The sequence below is a fragment of the Rattus rattus genome, chromosome 6 (assembly GCF_011064425.1).
Source record: "Rattus rattus isolate New Zealand chromosome 6, Rrattus_CSIRO_v1, whole genome shotgun sequence".
Classification (NCBI taxonomy): Eukaryota; Metazoa; Chordata; class Mammalia; order Rodentia; family Muridae; genus Rattus; species Rattus rattus.
The window spans coordinates 58,619,133-58,643,353 of record NC_046159.1 but is presented as its reverse complement, the minus strand read 5'-3'; the positions used below and the strand labels follow the sequence as shown (position 1 = coordinate 58,643,353).

Sequence of the window (24,221 nt, the reverse complement as noted above, 5' to 3'; positions counted from 1 at the left end):
CAGAAGAAGGGTTACAACTGTTATTCACGCACAAGGAAAGCACCCATGCAGACAAGATGTGTCTGCCATGGCTTTAAACAAGTCAGTGCACACCAAGACTAGCTAGATGTGTAACTGGATCTGGCCATAGCCCACATGGACAGAAGTAAGAACATTTCATTATTTTTCTATGTTCCCCCCATCCTTAGAAGGTTTAACCTGTGTTCCTCAATTCCCTGCTCTTCCAGCCCTGACCTTGAGGTGGTCCCTCCTCCCATGCTATTTCCATTACATTAAAGTCAAAGCTTGGATCAAAAGAGCCACCTGGTGAAAGATACCAAGTAGGTCACCAGGTGCTGTGGGTACCAGGTATTCCGAGATGTGAGAGAAGAATTTGAGTCGTAACCAAAGTAGCCTGAGAAACACGTGAGGTAAGAGAAAAAGATCCGCACTGATCATCTGGAGATAAAAATTGGGAGACATGGTTTAGGTAGATACAAAAAAAAATATATTAAAGGAAGCAAGTACAGATACCAAAAATATATGAAACAAAAACAAATATAAAGAAAAACACGAGGTATGTAAATATTTAAAATTTGAGTGTGTGAAATTCACAGCTTCTGAATGAATGTACCGGAAAATCAGCCTGTGATGGATTCCCAGCAGGCAGTCTGAATACAAGGAATATGTGTAAGAACTGGAGTACAGAGGAGACACAGAAGTAGCAACATCCAAATAGCACAGTTTCCAACAGAGAGGAGAAGTGATACATCTTGAGGGAAATAATGCAGGTCTGAAAGATGATAGAAACCCCAGACCATTCTCAGTAAAATTAAAGAGAGCAAAGACTGGGGTGCAGGCACCCCCTCAGAATTGAAGCATCCCCTAACGGAGTAGGAGAAACTTAACAAGGTCAGAATTTTTGTACATTTAAAGGACCCAGGTTATTTAAACAGCAGCAAGTGCGGGGAGGAAAGGCTGGCTGGTCCAGTGGTCCACAGGCAGTGCAGGGAGCTGCAGGAATGCAGCTTTCTGTGAGTCCTCACCCATGCTTGGGTGGATCTGTCAGTCATGCAGCAGCCATCCATGCCCTGTAGGAACTCCAACAAACTCCCTGGTCCATCAAGTTAGACCTACAGACTTGTTTCTCTGATCTGTCATTGGTACCTTATCTGTGTTAATAAATGTTTGTGGTTTCCCCTGAAAAGTCATACAAAAGCAAAGCCAAAATAATTTTTTTTAAACATTTCAGAGGGAAACAGCAGGCCATCTGTAAAAGAAGCCATGTCATACTGACATCACATGCCACAGCAGAAGCACAGTGAACAGAATACATGTTTAAAAAAAACAACTCCAGTCTAGTCAGGCGACGATGGCACATGCCTTTAAGTTCCAGCACTCAGGAGGCACAGATGGGCAGTCCGTTCTACAGAGAATTCCAGGACAGCCAGGACTACAAAGGGAAATCCTGACTCAAAGAACCTGGGAGTCGGGGAGACTTTAGATTATCAGGTCCAGGCAAAGGGTGCATTCAGTTTGTGTAGGCACATACATACCCATCCCAGGAAACATACCCCCCACCCCAGCCCAGATTTGTAGATTTTATTTAATGTATACTTCTAAAAATATACTCAAAGATAAAAGGAGTCCTATAGGTAGGACAACAATAATATAAAGTCCTATTTTTATATTTGTATATGTTTAAATGTATTTGTATGTTTTTAAAAAGCCAAAAGAGACACCTAACAAAAATGTAAACTCATAATCATAGTTGATTTTATTAAGACTTTTCCTAGTAACTGAGAAAAACAAACAGATTTCAAAGACTAACGGGAAGCATGGCTCAGCCACAGAGCGATTGCCTAGCTGCCCTGACTTCAACTTTTAGCACTGAAAAAAAAAAAATAACAAAAATGCTGGGCATGGTGCACACTTCTTCAATCCCAGCACTCAGGAGGCAGAGGAAAGCCAGTCTCTGAGTTTAAGTCCAGCCTGGTCTATCAAGTGAGTTCTAGGACAGTCAGAATTACACAGAGAAACCCTATCTTGAAAAACCAAAATAAAAGTAAAAAATATAAGACAATAATAATAATAACTAGGTGACTGTCTTGAAATGCCTTTACCAGCACTTGGCTGTGTCCCATTCTTTCCATAGTACTTAGTAACAGCCCCTGCTTAAATCTATGTTAAAAATCGATTTTAATAAACTATGACTCTGCTTTGGGGAAAAAACAAACGGGATACAGCGAGCCCGACAGATCACCAGGCTGGCATACCAGACGTGCACAGCTGCTGAGTAATGGTGGGGCACACCTTGTTTCCACAAACACTGGAGCATCTCCCGAAGCATTTCAAGAGGCTGAGCTGTGACGTCTCAACAGTAAAATGACACAAAATTTACTCACCGATGTCAATGCGATTAAGGTAGAACCCAAAGTCAGAGTATGTGAGAAACAGAATTTACAAAAATATTTACAAAATTTACAAAAAAAAAAAAAAAAAAAAAAAAGGCTGGAGAGATGGCTTTGAGGTCAAGAGAATTTGCTGTTCTTCCAGAGGCCTTGGGTTTGGTTTCCGGCACCCACACAACCATCTCCAATTCCAGAAGATCCAGTGCCCTCTTCTGGCCTCCACAGGGGCCAGGCCACAGTGCACAGACATACGTGCAGGCAAAACACATACACATGAAATAAAAATAAAAAATAGAAATTAAATGTCCATGTTCAGGGCTAGAGAGATGGCTTCTCTTCCAGAGGACCTGAGTCTGGTTTCAGCATCCAGCCTCTTGGAACTCCAGCATCAAGAGATCTGATGACCACTCTGGTCTCTACAAACCCTTACCCACTCATGGTGTTCTCTCTCTTCTCTTCTCTTCTCTTCTCTTCTCTTCTCTTCTCTTCTCTTCTCTTCTCTTCTCTTCTCTTCTCTTCTTCTCTTCTCTTTCCTCTCCTCTCCTCTCTCTCTCCCCCTTCCCTCCTCCCCTCCCCTCCCCTCCCCTCCCCTCCCCCCTCCCGCCCGCCCGCCCGCCCGCCCCGCCTCGCCTCGCCTAGCCTCTCTCTTCTCTATCTCCCTTTACTCAACCCCCACACAAATAAAATAATAACAATAGATTTTATAAGTTTTATAAAACTAGTGGAGCAGAGCTGGCAACATGGTTCAACATAATGACCTGAGTTGAATCCTTGGAATCCACATGGTACGAAAACAAAATCAACTCCAAAACTTTGTCCTCTGACCTCCATACAGGTGCTATGCAAAGCACATTCACATTCACACACACACACACACACACACACACACACACACACACACACACACATACACACACACTATATATATATATGCAAAAAACTCATGAGAAGTGCTTCATGCCCATAGTTTGTTTTTAACCAAACTATATAAAGATGGCTTTATAATACACCAGTCATCTATATTTCCACCTGCACTCAGAAAAAAGAACAAGAAGTTAAACCCAAATACTGTAAAAATACAATCAGAAGTAAACATATAATATGGAAACCAAGACAGCAGGTTGCTGCCTTTTTGAGGAGAACAATAATGGTACAGAGGTGATTTCGTTGGTGACCCCAACCACCATAAACAGACCTGATCCTAGGCAACCTGGTCTAACTGATTTGACAGAGCAATCCCTGAGGGTAAATACAGACTAAGAATGCAACAAATCACCCACAAGGGGGAAACGGAAGTAGATTCCACCCTCATACGGTGATAAACCCCAACTGGGTGTGGCGGCTCAGCCCTGCCGTCCATCATCCAATAGGCAGAGGTAGGAGTATTGCCCAAAACTTCAGTGCCAGTCTGACCTAAACAGTGAGTTGTATGTAAGTCAGTGAGAATTGTATAGCAAGAGACCCTGTCTCAAAGAAAGAAAATGTCCAGATCCATTTGAGTTAAAATATGATAATATTTGGACCCAGATCGTGAACGCACTCCAGTGGTAGAATGCTTGCCCTCCAGGTACAAGATTCTGGGGCACCCCAACCTCAAAACAAACAAACGTTTCAAAGAAGAAAATAGATTCATAATCTTGGAGTAGGAAAAGATTCCTGAAGAAATGAGAAAAATATGAAAATATACTAAATTTAAAACGACTCCTGCTCAAAATGCCATTGAGAGAGGTTTTAAAGTGAAAGAGAGAAAGAGAGCCAAGTATGGTGGTGCGTGCCTTTCATCCCAGCACTTCGGGGACGGAGAGAGGTGGGTCTCTGTGATAAGGGTGAATATGAAGTGATAATTTTGGAATTTTAGTTTCTTTTTATAAAACACAGAAATATGACAGGAATGTGCTTTCCTTTTAATCCCAGGTGTGGAGCTACGGGACGGTTTGAACTGGCTGCAGCGACTGACTATGATCTGCCTCGTTCTCGAACAGGGGCGTGGTTTTGCCAGCTGCGGATGGTTTCTGCAGTTGTGGGATGTTTGGAACTCTGGGAACTTTTCAGAAAGTATATAAATGCTACATTCCCGAGCGTCAAGGAAGGGGGTGGGGGAGTCATTCATTTCGGGAGGTTGGTTGTGGTTTGCTAGTAGTCATGGTCAAAGAAGAAGCAAAAGGAAAGAAATCAGCTCAGGGGTTTTCCTAATTCCTCTCCCCTCTATCCTTGTCTCTCCTATCGAATGTTAGGGAATGAAACCAGGGGGATAGAGGGTGGGGAAAAGAAGAGCCTTTAAAGTAGCAAAGACCGGCTACATACATATATTGACTTAACTACTATTTTGAAAAACAATATATGATCTAGGCCATGGAGCCAGCATTCTAACCCTAAGTGTACAATCCTAAGAAGAACGGCACCGTTTCGGCAGAAAACGTATTGGCATATAGTTAGAATGCCTTTAAATTGCCGAAGAAATGGCCACCAGAAGTAAACAATGAAAGATGCACGGCAGGAGTCTCCAGACTGGAGGTGGAACATGAAAGAAGAGGGTGGAGAGGGCCTCGAAGGGAGGTCATAGCAGACAGAGTCAAGTCACACTTGAGATGTTTGCACTTCCAAGGCGCTGGGGCTAGCTTGGGTAAGACAATATCTTTGGCCATCCAGGCCACACACCACTGACCTTCCATCACCTCACCAGTGTATCTGTCTTCTATTGTCTCCTCTTCATGATTTCTCCTACTTTATGTTATATGCTTTATTACTATTTATTTATTGTATTTATTACATATATCTATTATCCATAATACATTATATACTATATGTATTTATATATCAACTGTATATTGTATATTATATAGTATTACATGTGTATTAAAAATATGTATTATATATTATATTACTTTACATAGTTTACTTCTATGCTGCTTAAACAACTTATGATACCCATGGCCTTAGCAGCTCAAGCAAGGCATTATACCCATAACAGTTCTAAAAGAAACACTGGTCCTGTGGTAAGTGTTCTCTGCCTAAGTTCACTCTCTCATATCCAAGGACGGCTAAGATAAGTGGGACTGGAAGCAAATGACCTGGCATAATTCAGCCTTGCCTCCTGTACTACTGCCCAGCAAGGAGGGAGAGAGAGAACGCCCACCTGAACAATGGAATCCCTATGGACTTGGTTCTTCAGAAGCATGTTGTTCCGCCATTGCAGGTACTTATCCTGGTGGACTTGGATCTCCAGTGGGAGATTAGAAGTCCGATGTTGGACGACGTCCTCGTTGTCATCGTGCTGGGGTGATACTGGCAACACCTGTCCATCTATGAGCTCTTCCTGAGAAATGGGAATCCCAAACTCTTGGCTCAGGTCTTTAATCATGCAGGAGGAGGGCAGCAGATCTCGAGAAACCACGTCCTTGAGCTTGGTGCTGCTTTGGCAGATGTCATGGATCCTGAAGTGAAGAACAGCCAGCCGCTCAGCCTTACCTGTATAAACACCCTCACTTCACAGCAGAAGTGAAAGGTCAGCTTGACTAGTGGTACCGGGTCAGAGCCGGTTTAATTGGCTAGGACTCCTGATATATGCCTCAAGCTAAAATTAGGGGCTGCCCACAATATGGCACTGAGTGTTTTTCTGACTGTGACTTTTATTCATGGTCTTCCTCAACATCACACCCCACTAGGGAACCACCCCAATATGCTGGCTGACCTTCAGCAGGTAGATGTCAGAGTCCTCCTGCAGTAGAGAGGACAATGCAATCACAGCTCTTTCCAGCACAGAGCTTGAGGCCTGAGTGGCAGTGCTATCTCCTGAACCCCAGGGGTAGCAATGAACCACACCTAGGCCGGCCTGCAGGATCCACACTGATAGCATCTGGGAACTTCTGGGTGCTACTCACTACCCCTACTGTTTCCTGAATCTGAGGTAAGGTATATTCCTGAACTAGTGGACTCTTTCCTCAACTGTCAGAAACAAAGAAAAGACAATGACTGGGGCTGTAGCAGTACATTGGTCACTTTTCTTGTTGCTGTTGTCAAATACCTAACCAGAAGCAACTTGAAAGCAGAGGGTTCATTTTGGCTTTCAGTTGGAGAGGATGCAGTCCATTATGACTGAGAAGGCATGGACAGTCGAAGCATAGGGTAGCTGGTTACGCTGCATCCACAGGCAGGAAACAGAAAGAAATGAACTCTGGCAAAAGCTTTCTCTCTTTTTACTCAGTCCATGACCCCAACCTAAGGGATGGTAGCACCCGCATTTGGGGCAAATCTTTGCTCAGTGAATTCTTTCTGGGAAGACCCTCAAAAGCACACTGAAAGGTGTTTCTTTGATGATTCTAATACCATTACATTGAGAATCAAAATTATCCATCACAAGTCCAACCTTCATAAACTTGACTGCTAAAGGTATCACCTAGAAATGATAACATTCCACCCTTGACCTTAAAGTCGTATTTTTGTCTCATTGTCTAAAATGCATTTGTTTAATCCAACTTTAAAGGTTCCCATTGTGTTTATCAGTCCTAGAATTATTCAAAAGCCCAAAATCCAAAGCCTTTTCAGAGACTTGAGGCAATCCCTTAACTGTGAGCACCTTAAAAAACAAACAACAAAAAAGTTGCATGATTCAAGTATATAATGACACAAAATCGTATTCCCATCCCAAAAGAATGGGACCAGACCAAAGCAAGCCCAAGCCCAATAGGACAAACGTCAAGTCCCGAAGCTCCATATCCAGCATCTGGAATTCGTGACAGAATCACCTGGGCTCCAAACCTTCCAGCTCTACCTCCAGCAGCACTCAAGCAGCTTAGAGTTCCTGGATAGAGTCCACTCTGCACCCGTCTTTCTGAGCTGATTTCCTGTGGTCTTGACCTCTCCTACATCCCAAGATCTCCACTGCAACTTAGTCTTGACCTTCATAGCTTCATGCAGTGGCCTTTCAGGAACTCCTTGCAGGCACTCCACCCCTGCCACACATTACCTGGCCTCACTGGCCTTCACAAATCTTCGTACAGGTCTCCACGGCTCCATTACTCTTGCATTTTCAATGCCTGCAAGGAGTCCATGTGATCAATGCGACCAAGTTCTGCCAGCTCAAGATGGCGCCTGGTGCACTTGGACCACAATTATATTGGTCCCTTTTTGCTGACTCTGGTAGGCAACACTACCCTCTGCCCTTCTCTGGTGTTCTTAGATTTGGACCTCATCCTCCAAATGACTCTACATTTCCACAAGATGGACCTTCTGCAGGTTGGGACTGGCCCTCTGGGTATCTTTCCTATTGAGCACAGCGTTTCTCTGTAACGGGACTAATCTTTAAAAATCAGAGCTGTTTTCTCAGCCACCCTGCCTGCCATTTAAAATGAATTCCTTTCCCAGACCAAAGCACATTTTCATCTTTCTGTCCCACTTGTTGCTCTCCCCGCCCCCTTCTCAATGTTGACCTGAATCAGAGCAGAAAGCAGTGACTGTGGCAGCACCTGAATGCTAACCCATCTTGGGTTTTCTTCTCCCAAACAAAGTAGCTTATCGCTCTTTTATTCAACCTCACTCAGGTTGTCAGGACATTGCCACAATGCCACCAGATTCTTTACCTCCGTAGAATACAAATGGTCATTAGATCCTTTGTTTCTGTCTGAAACCTCGACGGCCGGCATTTCTCTCAGCTTTCTGGACTTTCTGAATTCCTAGTCGATTGGCTAACTAATGTCTGCTATGGCATTCTATGGTTCTCTAGACCCCAGTTCTTCCACACTCTTCTCTTGAACCAGTTACAGGGATATGTGAACCATACCTTCACACTTACCATAGCAACAGGCTCACGTCTCAGAACCCATGGTCCATATTCCTTACTTTCCCCTCTGCCGTGGTCAACCCCTGACAAGAATAAATTTAAGGGAGAAAGTCTCGCTCCGCTTACACTTCAAGGGGATAGAGTCCATCCTGGCGAGGATGTGGCCACATCACGTCCACCGTCAGGAAGCCAAGAATTTAAAATGATGGTACTCAGCCACTTCCTCCTCCCTATTCAGTCCAAGACCCCAGTCCATGAGGTGGTACAGGCCGCATTCAGGATGTGTCTTCCCTGATCAGATAACCTATCTGGAAGTACCTTAATAGGCACACCCAGGAGTGTGTTTCCATGGTGATTCTAAATGCCATCAAATTGGTAATTAAGATCAATCACCACGTGGCAAATACCTTTAGTCCCAACACTTAGAAGGCAGGGACAAGAGGATCTCTATGAGTGCTAAGTCAGCCTGGTCTATACAGAGAATTCCAGGACTACACAAAGAAACCCTGTCTCAAAAAAACCAAAAAATAATAACCATCACAAGCACCTAATTCAAAAAGTATATTGGGAGTACTGGTTCCCCCAATACAGATTCCCCAACTCCCAACTCTCTTCCATCATCTACCAAAATGGAAGGTCTAGCTAGCCTTTGCCTCTAACACCCATCCCAAACCCTTCCCAAACTGTAAGAAGAAATCGAGACGTAAGGGAAAGCCTTCGCCCTGAGCTCTCCTTTCCTTGTTTCTCTTCCTCCTGGACTTGTGCTCCCTTAGCTCCTTACTCTCCTTCTGCTTCACCAATTCAACAACACTAGCTGCAGTCAATGTTTCCTAAAAATAGGAATATAGGAATTACAGCCTACCCCATGCTTGGAAGAGGCATGACTCTCATGACTCAGGGTAATAATGTCCAGTGGCTCGCCAAGGTCACTCTTTCCTGCCTCCCCAGATGCCCCGCTGCTCTCTCGTGCTCCAAGGGATGCACATGGAGCGCCCGTGAAGCACTTTTGCATTACTGGTGCCGCATGCCCAGCTCCATCTGAACTGGGGCCTCAAGGTTCCAGCACCCCTCAATCAAGGCTGGTCTGCAGAGGGATGGTGAACCCCTCAGGACTCCTGGTACAAAGGCCAGGCTGATAGGCAGGGCATAGCAAAGAGGACACTTCGAGAGCTGGCTGTTTGGCAACAGGCTTTCTTAGCACTGAGAGGGCCTGTACCACTGGCCTTAGGGCAGAAGTGAAGGGAAATGCTGGGTCAAACGAAAGGCTGAGGCTGGCGGTGCAGTCTGTATCCCCAGTTCTCACTAGAAATTATACAGCTGCTTCCTCCTCAGATCCTTCTAGAATGTTCCCCACAGGAGCAGACTAGGCAGAGTTGCTCGTCCTAATGACCAGTCCCCTTTCAGCTAACATGCTTTGAGAGGTTTCAGGAGAACCCGCATCTGTTTCTCCTGGAGCCTAGGAAGTACAGGGCATTCTTGTGTGCTGTCCCTATTGCCCACCCAACCTCCAGATAAAGTGTTGTGCCTCCTGCCCCGCCTCCACTCACCTGGACAGTGCCTGAAAGGTCATGCGTGACACAGCCCCGCGAACATAGAGTGCAGGGTACCGCAGGAGCACGGACACGGGCCTGAACAAATGTACATGGAACAGGACGGTCTCCAGGTCAGCGTAGAGGCGGTGGCGGAAGAGCAACCTGGAGTCATAGAGCACCTTGCAGGCTGCACGGTTGGAGGTAGTGACACTGGAAAGGAGGATTAGCATTGTCCATGAGTCTTGAAAACACTTGGTGGCTTTGCTCTGTCCAGCAGGGGGTTCTTTTTATTTAAAAGCAATGTACAGAATGTAATGTTAGTAAATACATTGAGTAGACCTAGCTTGGGGACCCTGAAAACAATGGTGACTGAGGCCAGATGTCCCCATTCCTGTTCCTCTGTCCCCCTAGGTCAGGGATTACCCTTGGTACTCTAGCAATAGCAACCTGACGCGGTTCCTAAATGTACCTGTAAGTGTCCCAGGTGATGCTCCTATAAGTGAAGCCCGGTGAGATCTGGGCCCACCCTGTTCCTTCAGAAACCTCTCCTTGGACACTGTGGTTCCTCCTATGTGAAGTATTTGGGTCATCCACCAAGCTTCCACTCAGACGTTTTATTGCTGTCCTGCTGATTCATAGAACTTTCATTTACAGACTCTCTGGCAGCCCAGGATAGCCTGGCCATTATCCCTTCTTTATCTCCCTCCTGAGCCCTGGACCACAGCCCACGTGCATGTCATGCCCACCACAGGTTTCTGTTGCTTTGTTTTGTTTTGATTTGATTTTTAATTCAGACAAGGCCATCAACTTTGTTCCATACATTGCAGATATTTTCAATTTGTTGCTTTCATTTTTCAAAACCATATGGTATTTTATTGAGCAAAAATTACTCCTTTGAATGAGGCCAAAAGTTGTATCATTCTCTGACTCTTTGTATCTTACTAGAGCAACTTTTCTCTAATGTGGTATCATGAGTGTGTTCTCTTGTCATCTAAAATTTTGATATTTTTGCTTCTCAGAAATAGATTCTTAAAAGTACGAGCATGTTGATTCACATCTGGAATCCTGGGTCTCAGAAAGCTGAGGCAGGGGAATTAATGCAGATTTAAAAACAACCTAAGCCCCTGAATTCCAGGACAGCCTGGGTTACGAAGTGAAACTTTCTAGCTCTCTTTCTACACTGCCCCCCACAAAAAAAGATTTTTAAAAATTTCAGACCATCTTAGTCTAACTAGCTATGCTTTACCGACCAACCTAAACATGGAGGTTATAAAAATGTCGCCACCAGGGAAGTGAGGTAATGAGTAACTACTATTGTTGCAACTTGTGAGTCTTTAATTATTTCCAAGTTCACAATTTAAAAAGAGGAGTTATCCTCTACTTGCAACTGCCTTTCCTCCATGGCGTAAAGGAGAGCTTTTGGAAATCCTCAGACAGAGAGAGACGCCTCCTCAAGCTGACAGAGAACAAAGAGACCATGCCTTCCCCATGACACCACAGAGAAAGATTAAACGCCTTCCGTGCATCGACAAAGCACGGTGAAGTTGCTTATACCCACCACTCACAGAAAGCAGTACTGCGAGTCCTCCCCAGCACTTCTGGAAGCAAAAGCACACAGACTGAAGAGTGGGAGAAGTCACCACTCTTACATGATGGCACCAAAGAATCTACCAAAACAGACAACTCCTTCACTCAACGAGTTGGTTTGTCAGCTTATGAAAGTCAGTTATGCTTCTGTAAACAATCAGAGACTATTTGGCACTTGAAACTTAACGTAGTATTTTCAAAATAATAAAACTATAGGATGGACTAAATTTGTGGTCGCTGGGAATTAAGAGCTGTAAAGGAAGGCAGGCGTGGTTACTATGGCAACAGGAGAAAAACCTTTGAGGTGACACAAATAATTCTGTGGCTTGATTATAGCAACTGCACGATTCATATGTGACAGACTTCACGTGCAGCGTGTCCACATGGCACTGTCAGAACCCTGGTTAGATATCACATCGGAGGGAAGCTCGGAAGGGGTACAGAGGAGCACTTGGTAACGTTTTTGAGTTTCTTCTTTATATATAATTATTTTAAAACAAAAAAAAAAAGGTTTAGAACATACATAGAGAGGCTAGAAAGATAGCTCAGTGGTTCAGAGCACCAGGGTTTGGTTCCCAGCACCCACATGAACCATCTGTAACTCCAGTTCTAAGGGAACTAATGCCCTCTTCTGTCCTCCATAGCACTGCACACACAAGTTGCACCTACATGCATGTAAAGCACTCATGCACATAAAATGAACTTAATACAAATATTGTCTTTTTTTTAAAAAAAAAAAAACACATAGGTTTTAATCAGCTGGATTTGTTTTCAATGAATGGCTTGAAAGCAAACGCCGTTTATTGAAAAGGATTCTTTTCTCCAACTTTCTGTCTACCGTGGATTCCCTGTTTATTTATGCTTCTCTGTCTGGGTTTTTGACATCAGATCATGCTCTGTGACCACATTACATGTGTCACTGCGTGTCCCATCACATTACACACTGACTGATGATCAGCTGAGGACGCTTGGTTTCTACTTTTTATTTGTTTTGTTTTCTGGGTTTTGGGGTTTGGGTTGGTTGGTTGGTTGGTTGGTTGGTTGGTTTGGGGGGCGCAGGGTTTCTTTCTCTAACAGTCCTGGCTGTCTTAGGACTCATTTTGTAGACCAGGCTGGCCTCCAACTCACAGAGATCCTCCTACCTCTGCCTCCCAAGTACTGGGGCTAAACACGTGCGCCACCACACCTGGCTGGTTTCCACTTGTTGAATGTACTAGACGTTCCTTTACAGATTTTGGTGTGGATATACATTTTTGGTTGTCTCGGGTACACATCTAAAGAGAAGCCATGCTTCTCTCAGGAGTCTCTCAGCTTGTCAGTGCATCAGGGCAGGCCCAGTAGTCCAACCCCTGTTGGACAGATAAAAATCTTCTGACCTCTTGCTGTTTCCAAATGAGGCCTGAGGCCCCGAAATCTGCCTTCCCACTAAAGGAGGAGCCTGTGCCTCAAACAAGTTAAACCTAATGTACACAGAGCCCTCTCTCTGTACTATGTTCTAAATCACCCTAAATTTTGTTTCATTTAAAATTGCTTTTTTAGTAGTAGTAGTAGTAGTAGTAGTAGTAGTAGTAGTAGTAGTATTTGCACCATGGCATGGCAGATACATGAGATCAGATGACAACTTTATAGAGTCAGTTCTTTCCGTTCATCTTTTGTGAGTCCTGTTGCCTTAACTTGGGGCACCAGGATTCCACAGAGCACTTATATCCACTAAGCCATCTCACTAGCTCAGTCCCACATTTCCCCTTCCAGCTAAAACAGTCAGTTCTGCCTGTTGTCCGTGTCTAAAGGACACTGAACCTGGCCGTGGCCTTGCAAGAGCTGCTCCATTTGCCCTGTATCTAGACAGCCATGCTTTCCCCTGAATGGGCTAGAGTCTACCTACCTGCTCTGGTAACTCTCCCATAGCCTCCTCAAGCCATGGTCTGCCAAGCCTTCTAGAATAAAAAGATGGATCTTCCCATCCAGCAGATGGAAGCCAGTGAGCACATCCAGGTCCTGCTGCTCTTGGATCTTCACTCGCACCTTGAAGGCTGACAGGATTTGCTGGATTTTCTGGAGGGGGTAACTGTCCAGTTCCAGGGCTTTGGCATTGATCACGGTGATGTCGTGCAGCAGGTTCTGGAGGAGGGACAGCTTCTTGGCGCTGAACACAAAAATGATGCGGCCAAAATGAGTGCCCATTGGATTGAACTCGGGAATCCTGGACCAACTACTACTCAGTGGCACAGCGACGTCCACCCGGAGCTTGAGTAGAGAGTTGGCCTCCAGGTAGTTGCCTATGGGAACTGAGCTGTGCTGGACATCTGTGGGGGCCTGCAGGCCTATAGTCCTCTTGCTCCTGCTATCCTGGCTCCAGTTGGGAGACTTCGGCTCACAGTTGTGGATGGGGACAATCAGGTTCAAGTACTTATAACCAAGGAGGAGGTCAGCGAAACTGACTTTGGCAACCCCGTAAGGGTCCCAGATCTTGTTCTGTGACTCGAAGGGGTTGGTCTCTGTGTCTTTGGAAGAGATGAAAGCTTGGAGGTTGTAGTAGGAATCTATAAGGTCCTCTCCAAACAGGGTAGGCTTCCGGGAACACTCCTCTGACTTCCGGTCCCTGTCATGGACTTCAACTACCATGGGGGGCCCCTCCAAGTATTCTCTCAGGTCACTGGGGTGCATGGCCCCAAGGAAGATGACATTGAGGTCGTGAAAAAATACGTGAGTTCCATGGGGCTCTCCCTTGGTCTCGTGAACCGGAGTCTTGTAGAACTGGTATCTGCAGTACACGGGGCTGCACAGCCTCTGCAAGAGAAACGGACAGCGCGTCACACTCAACTTGCATGCACAGACAGGACAGCAGGTCAGACTCCACCCATTTGCCCAGCAGAGCACACTCACTGCCCAAAGTTCTGAAGCCTGAGTCTCCTCCTTCATCAGACACACGCTGTGAGGTCACCACCGGCATTCAGGCTGTGTGCACAAACAAGTCAAGGATCCCAAGACACAGGCCACAGGCTCAAGGGCGAGTGATCCCCTCCCCTTTCCTGAACAACAAGTGTTATGGAGACATAGGTGGAATGCTTCTTTTAACCTCTGCTTCTAATTCCAGTCCTAATGCTGGCCACAGGCAAGGCAAAGGGAAGTGTATTTTAGCGAAGGCAATCCTACTGGGGTTGTGACGAGTGGTGGAACAGGCTGTGGTGGCCAGACAGACTTATGAGGGGCTTCGGGATGGCTGAGGTTCCCTTGGTGCAAAGATGTCTGGTGCTATGACCTGAAAGAACACAAGCCGAACAAAGGCTACGGCTTAAGAGAAGTGCGAAGAGAAGGCTGCAGGCTGGCATTTACTCCTTTGGCTTTTGTTTCTGCAATGCAAGAGTCAAAGTTGGGACCTTATGTAGGTTAGAGCTCCACAAAAAGGAAGTGGACAAATAAAGCCAGAACAAGCCCACGAGGAGAAAGGGAGTGGGAGAGAGCTCAGAGGGAGAGGTGGAAAGAAGAATGGGGAAGGAGCTGTGCTCACAAAGCCGTGTAGCAATGTGCAGAGCAACTCAGAAGCAAGCCCGTGCCTACCCCAGAACTCCAGCTCAGCTCCAGTACTCCAGACCCAGAGCCTGGGTAGAAAGAGAAGAGAAGAGGATGGCTAAAGCCTTAGTGAGAAGTCTCGGTCAGGGCCTGAGAGCTTCACCTTTCAGTCTGAGAGCCAGTGCCTGACGAGTGACCGCTCTCCTGGACGGCGACTCTTCAGATTTAGTCTGTGGGACGATGAAAAGGGCTGGAAGTCCGGGACCCACTTCATGGTCCACTCATAACTCAACCCCACAAATTCCCTATGCTGTATCTAGACGCTTCCTTCCCAGGCTTAAAGATGGGAAGTGCTCAGAGAGGCTGAGCATCCTACTTCTTGAGACATTTTCTCGCTTGTGTTCCAGGCTGGCCCTGAGATCATGACCCTCCCGTCTAAGTCTCAACAGTAATGGTAACAAGCACGTGACACTAGACCAACTTCTAGTCCACTTCTTTAAAACTTTTTAATTATGTGTATGCATGTGTGTCTGAGCGATACCCATGGAGGTGAGAAGGCATCAGACCCCCTGGAGGTGGAATTACAGGTAAGTCACCTCATGAGGATGCTGGGAACCAAACTCAACACACACACAAATACAAATATAAACAAACACACAGACACACAAACACACACATACATCATAGATACACAAATTCATAGACACACACATAAATAGACACACACATAAGTATACACACATGAACACACATACATATACACGAACACACAAATATACACACATACACAAATACAAATATCCACATACCATAAAACAAACACACAGACACACAAATACACAGACATCACCATCACACACACACACACACACACACACACACACTGATATCTGTTTATCTACTGAGTCATTTCTCCTGCCCCATCCCCAACAACTGATTTTTAAAAATAAAACTGATTTTAAGAGGTTGGCAAGATTCACGTAGTAAAGCACTCACCACACAAGCATGGTAGCATGAGTTCAATCCTCAGCATCCCCAAAAATGTGGAAGGAGAGAACCAACTCCACAGCGTTGTTCTTGGACCTCCACCTATGTGCTGTAGCATGTGCATATCCTCCCAGCTACAACCATACACTGATAATAAATAAGAAAGTTACGTGGCTTTATTAGGAAAAGAAGCAGAGGTGGAATACTTGAAAAACTTGCCTGAGACTCTGGGTTCCATCCTTAGTATGAGGAGGAGGGAGAGGGAGGAGGGGGAGGAGAGGAAGGAAGGAGAGAACACAAAGAGAAGAGGAAGAAGAGGGGCAGGGTCATTTGTTGATATCTAGAAGGTGCCTGGAGGATAGATCAGATGGAGTATGTGTGGTAATAGCCTGGAGCTAGACATTGACATGAGGAGAAACCCGGGATCCTAGGCTTCAGAGGGCACAGAAAGAAAGCACAGAGGTAGAAGACTGGAAGCTGGGCTCCTGCAGTATTGGTTCAAAGAGTTTCTATGATCAATAGCTGTCCATGGTCTGATTTGTTCTCCAGGAGTAATCATTTAAACCAGAACTAAGGATTTATTTTAGCATAATCATGGGTTGGCAGCGATCGTAGGTACCTATCAGGGGTTAGATACTATCTCTGAAGAAATTACTTTAAGACCTCAAAGAAGGTCCCCCAGGAAAGCTCAGTGAACACCAGAGTACAGTAAGAACTCCAAATGCCTACAGCATCAGAAGGGACACGCAGATATGTCATATAATATGACAAAGATAAACAAGTATATTTGATAGTTTAAGGAAATAGAGTAGTATCACTAAGACCTAGTACAGTTCTACTAACTAGCAATGAGTACTTTTAGATGCAGGTTTGAAAACTGCATTTGCAGGTGTGGCTGCAGGCGTGCACGCTCACCACAAGTTTCTTAGTATCCCACTCAAAATGCTTTCCACGGGAGTCACCAAATTAGGAAAGCAAAAGAAAGACTTGGCAAAGTAGAAAGCAGACAGCAGCTCAGGCTCCCTGTGCTTACTTTTTCAAAGCAACGTAAATATGGGGACAAGAAATGAGAAGGTAGGAGGCATGGAAGAGAGACAGAAAAGACTTAGCATACGTGGTTAGTCACCATGCCAACTCAAACAGAACTGAAGGGGGGGAAAGGGAAGAGGCAAGCCAAAGAGTGTTTTTGAGACAGGGTTTCACTCCGTGGCCTCAAACTCACAGAGATCTGCCTGCTTCTGCCTCTAGTGTGCTAGGATTAAAGGGGTGCACCATGCCCAGCTGGGCAAAGCATTTTAAGAACATGCCAAAGGCATGGTTCCTTACACAGTAGAAATCTTGTGAGCTGAGAACAGACAGTGTGCTAGTTGGTTCTTGTCAACTTGACATCAACCTAGACACCTCTGGGAGAGCTCAGCCTTAACTGAGGAAGAACCTCCACCAGACTGTCTGTAGGCATCTACCGTGAATTTTCTCCATTAATGATTAATGTGAATGAGACTATCTCAGAGGAGTGGAGAGTGTCACTCATGGTCCTGGGTTCTATAAGAAAGCAGGCTGAGCAAGCCATGAGGAACAGGCCCGTAAGCAGCACCCCTCCATGGCCTCTGCTTCAGTTCCTGCCCCCAGATTCCTGCCTTGAATTGCTGCCCTGACTTCCCTCAGTGGAGGAGTGTAGCCTGAGAGTTGTAACATGAAATACTTTCTTCCCTAAGATGCTTTTGGTCACCATGTGTATCACAGCGAAAGAAACTGTAACTAAGATGGATGTGCATGTTGGTAAATGAGAAAAGGTTCTGCAGGCTGTCTACAGAATGAATCCAGGTATGTGGCATCCCAGAAAAGAAAAAAACCTTATTATCACTGCTCTGTTCCTGTGTGGAGTGGCAAGAAGATGATCCTGATGCCTTCGTGGTTTCTAATGGCCTCGTTTTAACTTCACTGCCTCCTCAAAGTCCCCCTTTTCAAATAAGCCCACATTAAAAGGTGCTTGGGATTAGGGATTCGACTTTTTTTTTTTTTTTTTTTTTTGAAGAGAACCAATTTAATCCAGAGAATTGGCAAAATTTGTATAAATGCAAGACAAATTAATGATGAGAGACAGATGTGATGAACTGTGGGAACTGTAAAATATAGCAGAAGCGCATCTTCATGTGATGGTCCATGCTCTAGCTGGAGGGCATTGATATTCCATTCATCGACATGTGATAAGATGCTATATCCATGTCCTGATTTTCATACCGTGCTCTAGATATGTACTGGGGAAAATAAGGTGACTACACATGGGCTTTCCTCAGACTCCTGACAACTTCTTGTAAATGGATATTTCAAAATAAATATACAATGTATGCCGGTTTCTTTTCTAGAAAAGTATAATGTATACATGTGAATATACTCACACTAAGATACGTTATACATTAGTTAACTTTCTGTTGCTGTGATAAAGCAACTTGAAGAAGGAATGATTTATTTGGGATTTCAGTTCCGGAAGGATAGGACCCAATCATGGTAAGAGGAAAGCTCGGCATCAGGCAGACACAGTGATGGAAGCGGCGAGCTGGGAGCTCAGACTTAAACCACAAGCACAAGCAGCAGCAAGCAGGAAGGGTGACCAGGGAATGGCATGGAGTCTTTGTATGCACAAAGCCCACCCAGTGATGCCCTTGCTCCAACGAGGCCACACCTCCCAATTAGTGCCACCAGTTGGGAACCAAATATTTGACGGCCTGAGACTAGGAGAGACATTCCTTCAAATCACCACGCATAAAAGTTTCTGAAGACAAAAGACGATCCTCCAATCTCTGAGAAAAGTATAACAATGCCTTCAAAACACTTAAACGATGATTATTAACCAAGACGGCTAAACCCAACTGGGCTGACTGGCTGTTTTACTTTGATTGGTTGGTAGATAGATAGATAGATAGATAGATAGATAGATAGATAGATAGAGGTTTGGTTTGGCTTCTTTTGGATTTGGTCAATTTGGCACAACCTAGAGTCACCTAGGGTGTCAGAATCAGTTGAGGAATTGCCCCAGTCAGATTGGCCTGTAGGAACAACTTAGAGCATTTTTCTTGATTAGTGACTGATGTGGAAAGCCCAACTTAAGCCTATTGTGGGTGGTACCACCCTAGATTTGGGTGGACCTATGTTATACCAGAAAGCAGGTTGAGATAGCCTACTCTACGTTGAGCTTTTTAGAACAGCCAGGGCTACAGAAGGAGACCCTCTCAAGAGAAAGAGAGAGAGAGAGAGAGAGAGAGAGAGAGAGAGAGAGAGAGAGAGAGATCAGGCTGAACAAGTCATAAGGAGCAAGTCAGTAAGCAGTGTTCCCCCGTGGCCTTCTCCAGGTTCCTGGCTTCCCTTAGAGATGGACTCTAACCTGTAAGATGTCATAAACCCTCTTCTCCCCAGGTTGTTTTTACTAAATGATTTATTATGGCCCTAGAAAACAAACTACGACACCAACCACACTATCTTCCAAGTAGGAGAGTAGGAACTATAAGAAAAATATAAAGATACCTTTAGAATGAGAATTGTGACCACGGGACATACGCTCAAGGATGTGCTCAGCAAAACCAACCAGCACACAAACACAGGAAGAGGACAACAGTCCTCCAAACGATGACCCAGAGAAGGAAGAGGGAGGTCCTAGACGCACACTGGCACTGAGCCTGGTTGGTTTACAACAGTAAGTGCCCATCTGCGTGCTGCAGCCGTGACAGGGAAGCCCACACTTAGGGAGCAGTAGAAAAGCTCAGATCTGGTGGCTCCAGCTCTGGGGAACCCTGTGTCTTTCTCTCCCTACAGAATCCTAAGTGCTAAGCTGGGGCTGGCATTTCTCACATCGAGCGCATGAAAGATCAAAGATGCCACACGATAGCCACCTGGACGGGATGAGGAGGTGCTCTTAGTGGGAAAAGCAGGGGTCCATCCTTACCTCCAGATCATGAATGGATACAGGCTGGACTGGAAGACAAGAGGCGCACCTGATCTTTATGGTTAGGGGGTTCAAGTCTTGTTTTTGCTCTTCAGTCATGATAGGAACTTCTGTTTTTAAGGTCAAAAAAGCAGTCTAAAATGTTGGCAGACTTCTCACTGCCACGGCAGACGACCGTTTGCCAGCCTAGAAGAAAACACATGCAGCGTTAGCCCCCAATAGCATTGGCAGTCAGAAGCAGGGTCTCATCCCAAGCCCGATGATAAGAAATTCATAACCACGTGGAGTGCTAACATCTTAGTTACAAGAAGATACTCTGCTGTCTACCAAAGGAGAAATGTAAACACCAACCCAGCAGTTGGCACAAAACTCGTGGAAGTAACCAGCCAACATCTGATTTGACACACGGCCTACTCCATGAGATGGAACTGATACCCAATGCTATTTGGGTGGCCAAGAACCTGAGATAAATAGCCCAGGAATCTAGGATAAAACCAAATACTACTATTCTGGCATTCCTGCCAGGAAACACAATAAACATTCTGTTGAACTGGAAGCTCAGAATGCACCCCCACACCTCCATACTCCCACACCCCTACACCCACACCCACACACTCACACACCCCAACAAGGCCACATTGGTCTTCTAATGCCCTTAAGCCAAGAGACTAAGAAAGCAGTAGCAATGTTAGGCAGTGTGGCTGATCTATAGGACCAAGGGAATTGCTTTCCCATAATGGAGGTAAGAAAGATTATTTCTGCAGAACAGAAGGTCCTTTAAGGCTACGATATTCTGTGGTTAACGTCAATGGGAAACTACAACAACCTAACCCAGGCAGAGTGACAAAGGGTACAAACCCTTCAGGAATGAAGATATGTATCACTCTTCCAGGAAAAGAGTCAAGACCTATGAGGCGTTTGCTGAGGATGGAGGAAATACAGAATGGGTAGTTATAAATGCTAGCTAAGGCCACTTGATCAGTTGCAGAAAAGAGAATTATAACTGACATGAGTGTGTTTCTGTTGTATTTTGTTAAGAATACATTTGTACAGATATCTGTCCCCTCAAGAGATATTGCTACCTATTCTAAACTTATAATATGCTTGAAGCTGTATGTGAAATAGTTAACCAGGCATAATTATGCCTGGTTAAATATATAATGCATTTGCAGTTGTATGTGGTAGTTATATCATGTTAAGCATAATTGTGACTTAGCTAAATATATACTGTTTTCAATTGTACATGACGTAGTCATTTCATGTTAGACATGATTATGACTCAGTTATTGTTTTCATCTGGAAATTGAGAACAACATTAGAAGATATGATTTTGTGTCAGGTTGACAAGGGGTGGACTTGTGATGGCCATTCTTGGTTATCAACTTGACTGACTACATCTGGAATTAACTGAAATCCAAGTGGCTGGCACAGCCGGGAGAGAGTGTTTGTTTTGTTGGTTGATTGGTTAGTGTGTTCTGGATTTTTGTTTTTGTTTTGTTTTGGGGGCTTTTCTTTTGTTTTGATTCGGGGTTTCTCTGTGTAGCCCTGGCTGTCCTGGAACTCACTCTGTAGACCAGACTGACCTCAAACTCACCAAGATCTACCTGCCTCTGCCTCCTAAGTGCTGGGATTAAAAGAGTGTGCCATCGCCACCCAGAAGGTTTTTTTTTTTCCTTAATTAAATCATTTGAAGTGGGAAGACCCACTTCTAATCCTGATGTTTAAACTGGGAATAGCATGTACCACACCTTTTACTGGCATCCTATATAAAGAATAGGGAAGAAGGAGGCTTGCTCTCTCTTTGCCTGTTTTCTCTCTCCTTCTCTCTGTATCTCTGTGTGTATCTGTCTCTATTTCTCTGTGTGTCTCTGTCTGTCTGTCTCTCTCTCTCTCCTCCCCCTCCTCTCTCTCTGTCTCTCTCTCTCCCTCCCCCTCTCCCTCTCCCCCTCTCTCTCTCTCTCTCCCTCTCTCTCTCTCTCTCTCTCTCTCTCTCCTCTCTCTCTCTCTCTCTCTCTCTCTCTCTCTCTCTCTCTGTCTCTCTCTCTCTCTCCTCTGTCTCCCTCCTCCCTCCCTGCCTGTGAGTCAGGATGTAGCTCTCAGTTCAGCTACTGCTCCAGCCCCACACCTGCCTGCCACCATGCTCCCTGTCATGGTGATAATGGACTAAATCTCTGAAACTGTGAGCAAGTCCCCAATTAAATGTTTTCTTTTATAAGAGTTGCCTTGCTCGTGGTGTCTCTTCACAGCAATAGAACAGTGACTAAAATGGAAGTTGGAACCAGGGACTGGGGTGTTGCTGTGGCAGGTCTGGCCATGCTGCTTGTTGGCAGAATGTAAACTTTGGGAGTTTAGATTAGGAAAGCAATTGAATGCTTTAAGTGGGACTTAATGGGCCATACTAGTAGGAGCATGGAAGACAGTGGTGCTGGCTCAAGGGGTTTCAGAGGGGAAGGATATTAGCAGTTGACATAGAGACCATTCATGTTATATTTTGACAAACAATGTTGCTGTGGGGTTTTTGTTTTGTTTTTTGTTTTTTAACCTGTGTCCTAAAAATCTACCTGAAGCTAAATTAAAGAGGTTTGGATTCATGGCTTTGGGAGAGGAGATTTCAAGACAGTCTAGTATTTATTGATTGTTTTGTAATTGTTTAATGAAGAGTCACAATGAAAAGAAGCAAACAGGGCAAGGAGGAATTCAACACGCACAGTTTGAAGAAAAAAGGAGGGCTAGGAAATGTTACAAAGCAAAGTCCTATGACCAAGGAAATAAAAAGCTGTGCAGAAGCCTGGTTGCTAAATAGAATAAAGAAAGTGGTAACCTGGAGGCAAATCTTTCAGCTAAGCTCCCAGCTTGTGAAAAGGAATTAAAGACAATGTAAGCAAAGAAACCATCAACAACAGAAAGCTGATACAAACATAACTGAAGGAGGCAGGCTGGAACCTGGATACAAATGTAACTAAAGGAGACAGCCAGGTTGCAGCATAATTTAACAGCTTCAGGAGCCTGACTCTAGCTTTAGAGTCAAGCACACAGGAGAAGGGTTGTACAATCTCACTCCCCAGCTATGGAAAGCTACTGAGGTCAGGCATGTGCCAGGGGTGTCCCTATATGGAGGCTGAGGAGGTCCTTGTATAAAGCTGTGAGGGTGAAGCCTGGATTGTGTTAAAGACCCTAAGATGTTAGAGACACCAAAGTCATGGAATACCTGCCAAGGAAAGCAGCAGTGAGAGTGGAATCTGACCAAGAGAAAGAAGTGTAGTCAACAAGGCTGGGAGGAGCTGGAGATCTGAAGAGTGCTTTGACCTCAGACATGGAGGTGCAGAGTTTCAAGTTTGCCTGTTGGTTTTCGGTATTTCCTCACTATGCTCTCTCTTCTCTCTATTGGAATGGTAATGTATATTCTATGCCACTGTATTCTGGAAGTATATGATCTGCTTTTTCTATTTTGATTTTACAGAGGATTACAGTTAAGAGATTACATGAGTCTCAAAGACTTTGAACTATGGACCACTAAATAGTGTTTAGACTGTGATGGACTGTAAGGACTTTTGAAGTTAGACTAAATACACTTTGAATTATGATATGGCTACAAGCCTGTGGGGACCAGGGAGTGAAATATGGTGGTTTGAATAAGAATGGCCCCCAAGGGTGCATGTATTTGAATGCTTAGTCATCAGGGTGGGGTGCTATTTGGGAAGGATTTGGAGGTGTGGCATTGTTGGACACTGGGGAAGGACTTTGAAGCTTTAAAAGCCCAGCTCAGTCTCTCTGTCTCTGTTGTCTCTGTCTCTCCCTCTCCCTCTCCCTCAGCCTATGAACCAGGATATAGTTCTTAGCTACTTCTCCAGCTGCCTTTCTTTGTAGGGGTTGCCTTAGTCATGGTGTCTTTTCACAGCAACAAAAACTGACTAAGACAGAGGAACTTGGAAGGAGGGAAGGGAAAGTATAATCAGGATGTGTGTGAGGAAAAAAATGTATTTTCAAGAAAAGAAAAGATAAAAGAAATTAAAATTTAATACAAGGGAAAACCTTTAAAAAGAACTGGAACACTGGGCATAGTGGCAATTACTTGTGATATGATCAGTCAGGAGGATGAGGCAGGAGATGCTCAAGTTCCAGGCCAGCCTTGTCTACATAGCCAGACCCTTGTTTCCAGAAATCAAGGGCTGAGATATATCTCAGTCGTAGGGGACTTGCCTAGTATACCCAAACCACGGGGTCCATCCTCAGAACTGGAAAAACTGGGAAATACTCACAGGTAGAATGTCAAATGCCAACATCTCAAGCCAAGGTCTAAGCAGCTCCCTAAGAGGATTGAATTTTTATCATTTTATCTTGACCACCTAAAGGCAAGGTATTTTCTGAATCACTCTGAGCAGAGTAAAAGGTATTGCCTCACAGGTATCACCACACCGAGATGATTAACTGCCCAATGCATGGCTTCTACACAGGTAGGTGACTACACAGCCATGTTCTAGACCTGAATTGTC

The 24,221-nt window shown here is 44.8% G+C and overlaps 1 protein-coding gene across 1 annotated transcript in view; it reads right to left on the bottom strand.

Moving 5' to 3' along the window:
- LOC116903537 (uncharacterized protein FLJ43738-like) overlaps positions 1-24,221 on the bottom strand; it is a 36,327-nt gene that overhangs the window by 5,123 nt on the left and 6,983 nt on the right. Inside the window, 5 exon segments of the mRNA XM_032906151.1 lie at positions 5,527-5,824; positions 9,717-9,911; positions 13,174-14,078; positions 19,729-19,857; positions 19,859-19,914. Coding sequence (XP_032762042.1) covers positions 5,527-5,824; positions 9,717-9,911; positions 13,174-14,078; positions 19,729-19,857; positions 19,859-19,914 — 1,583 coding nt within the window.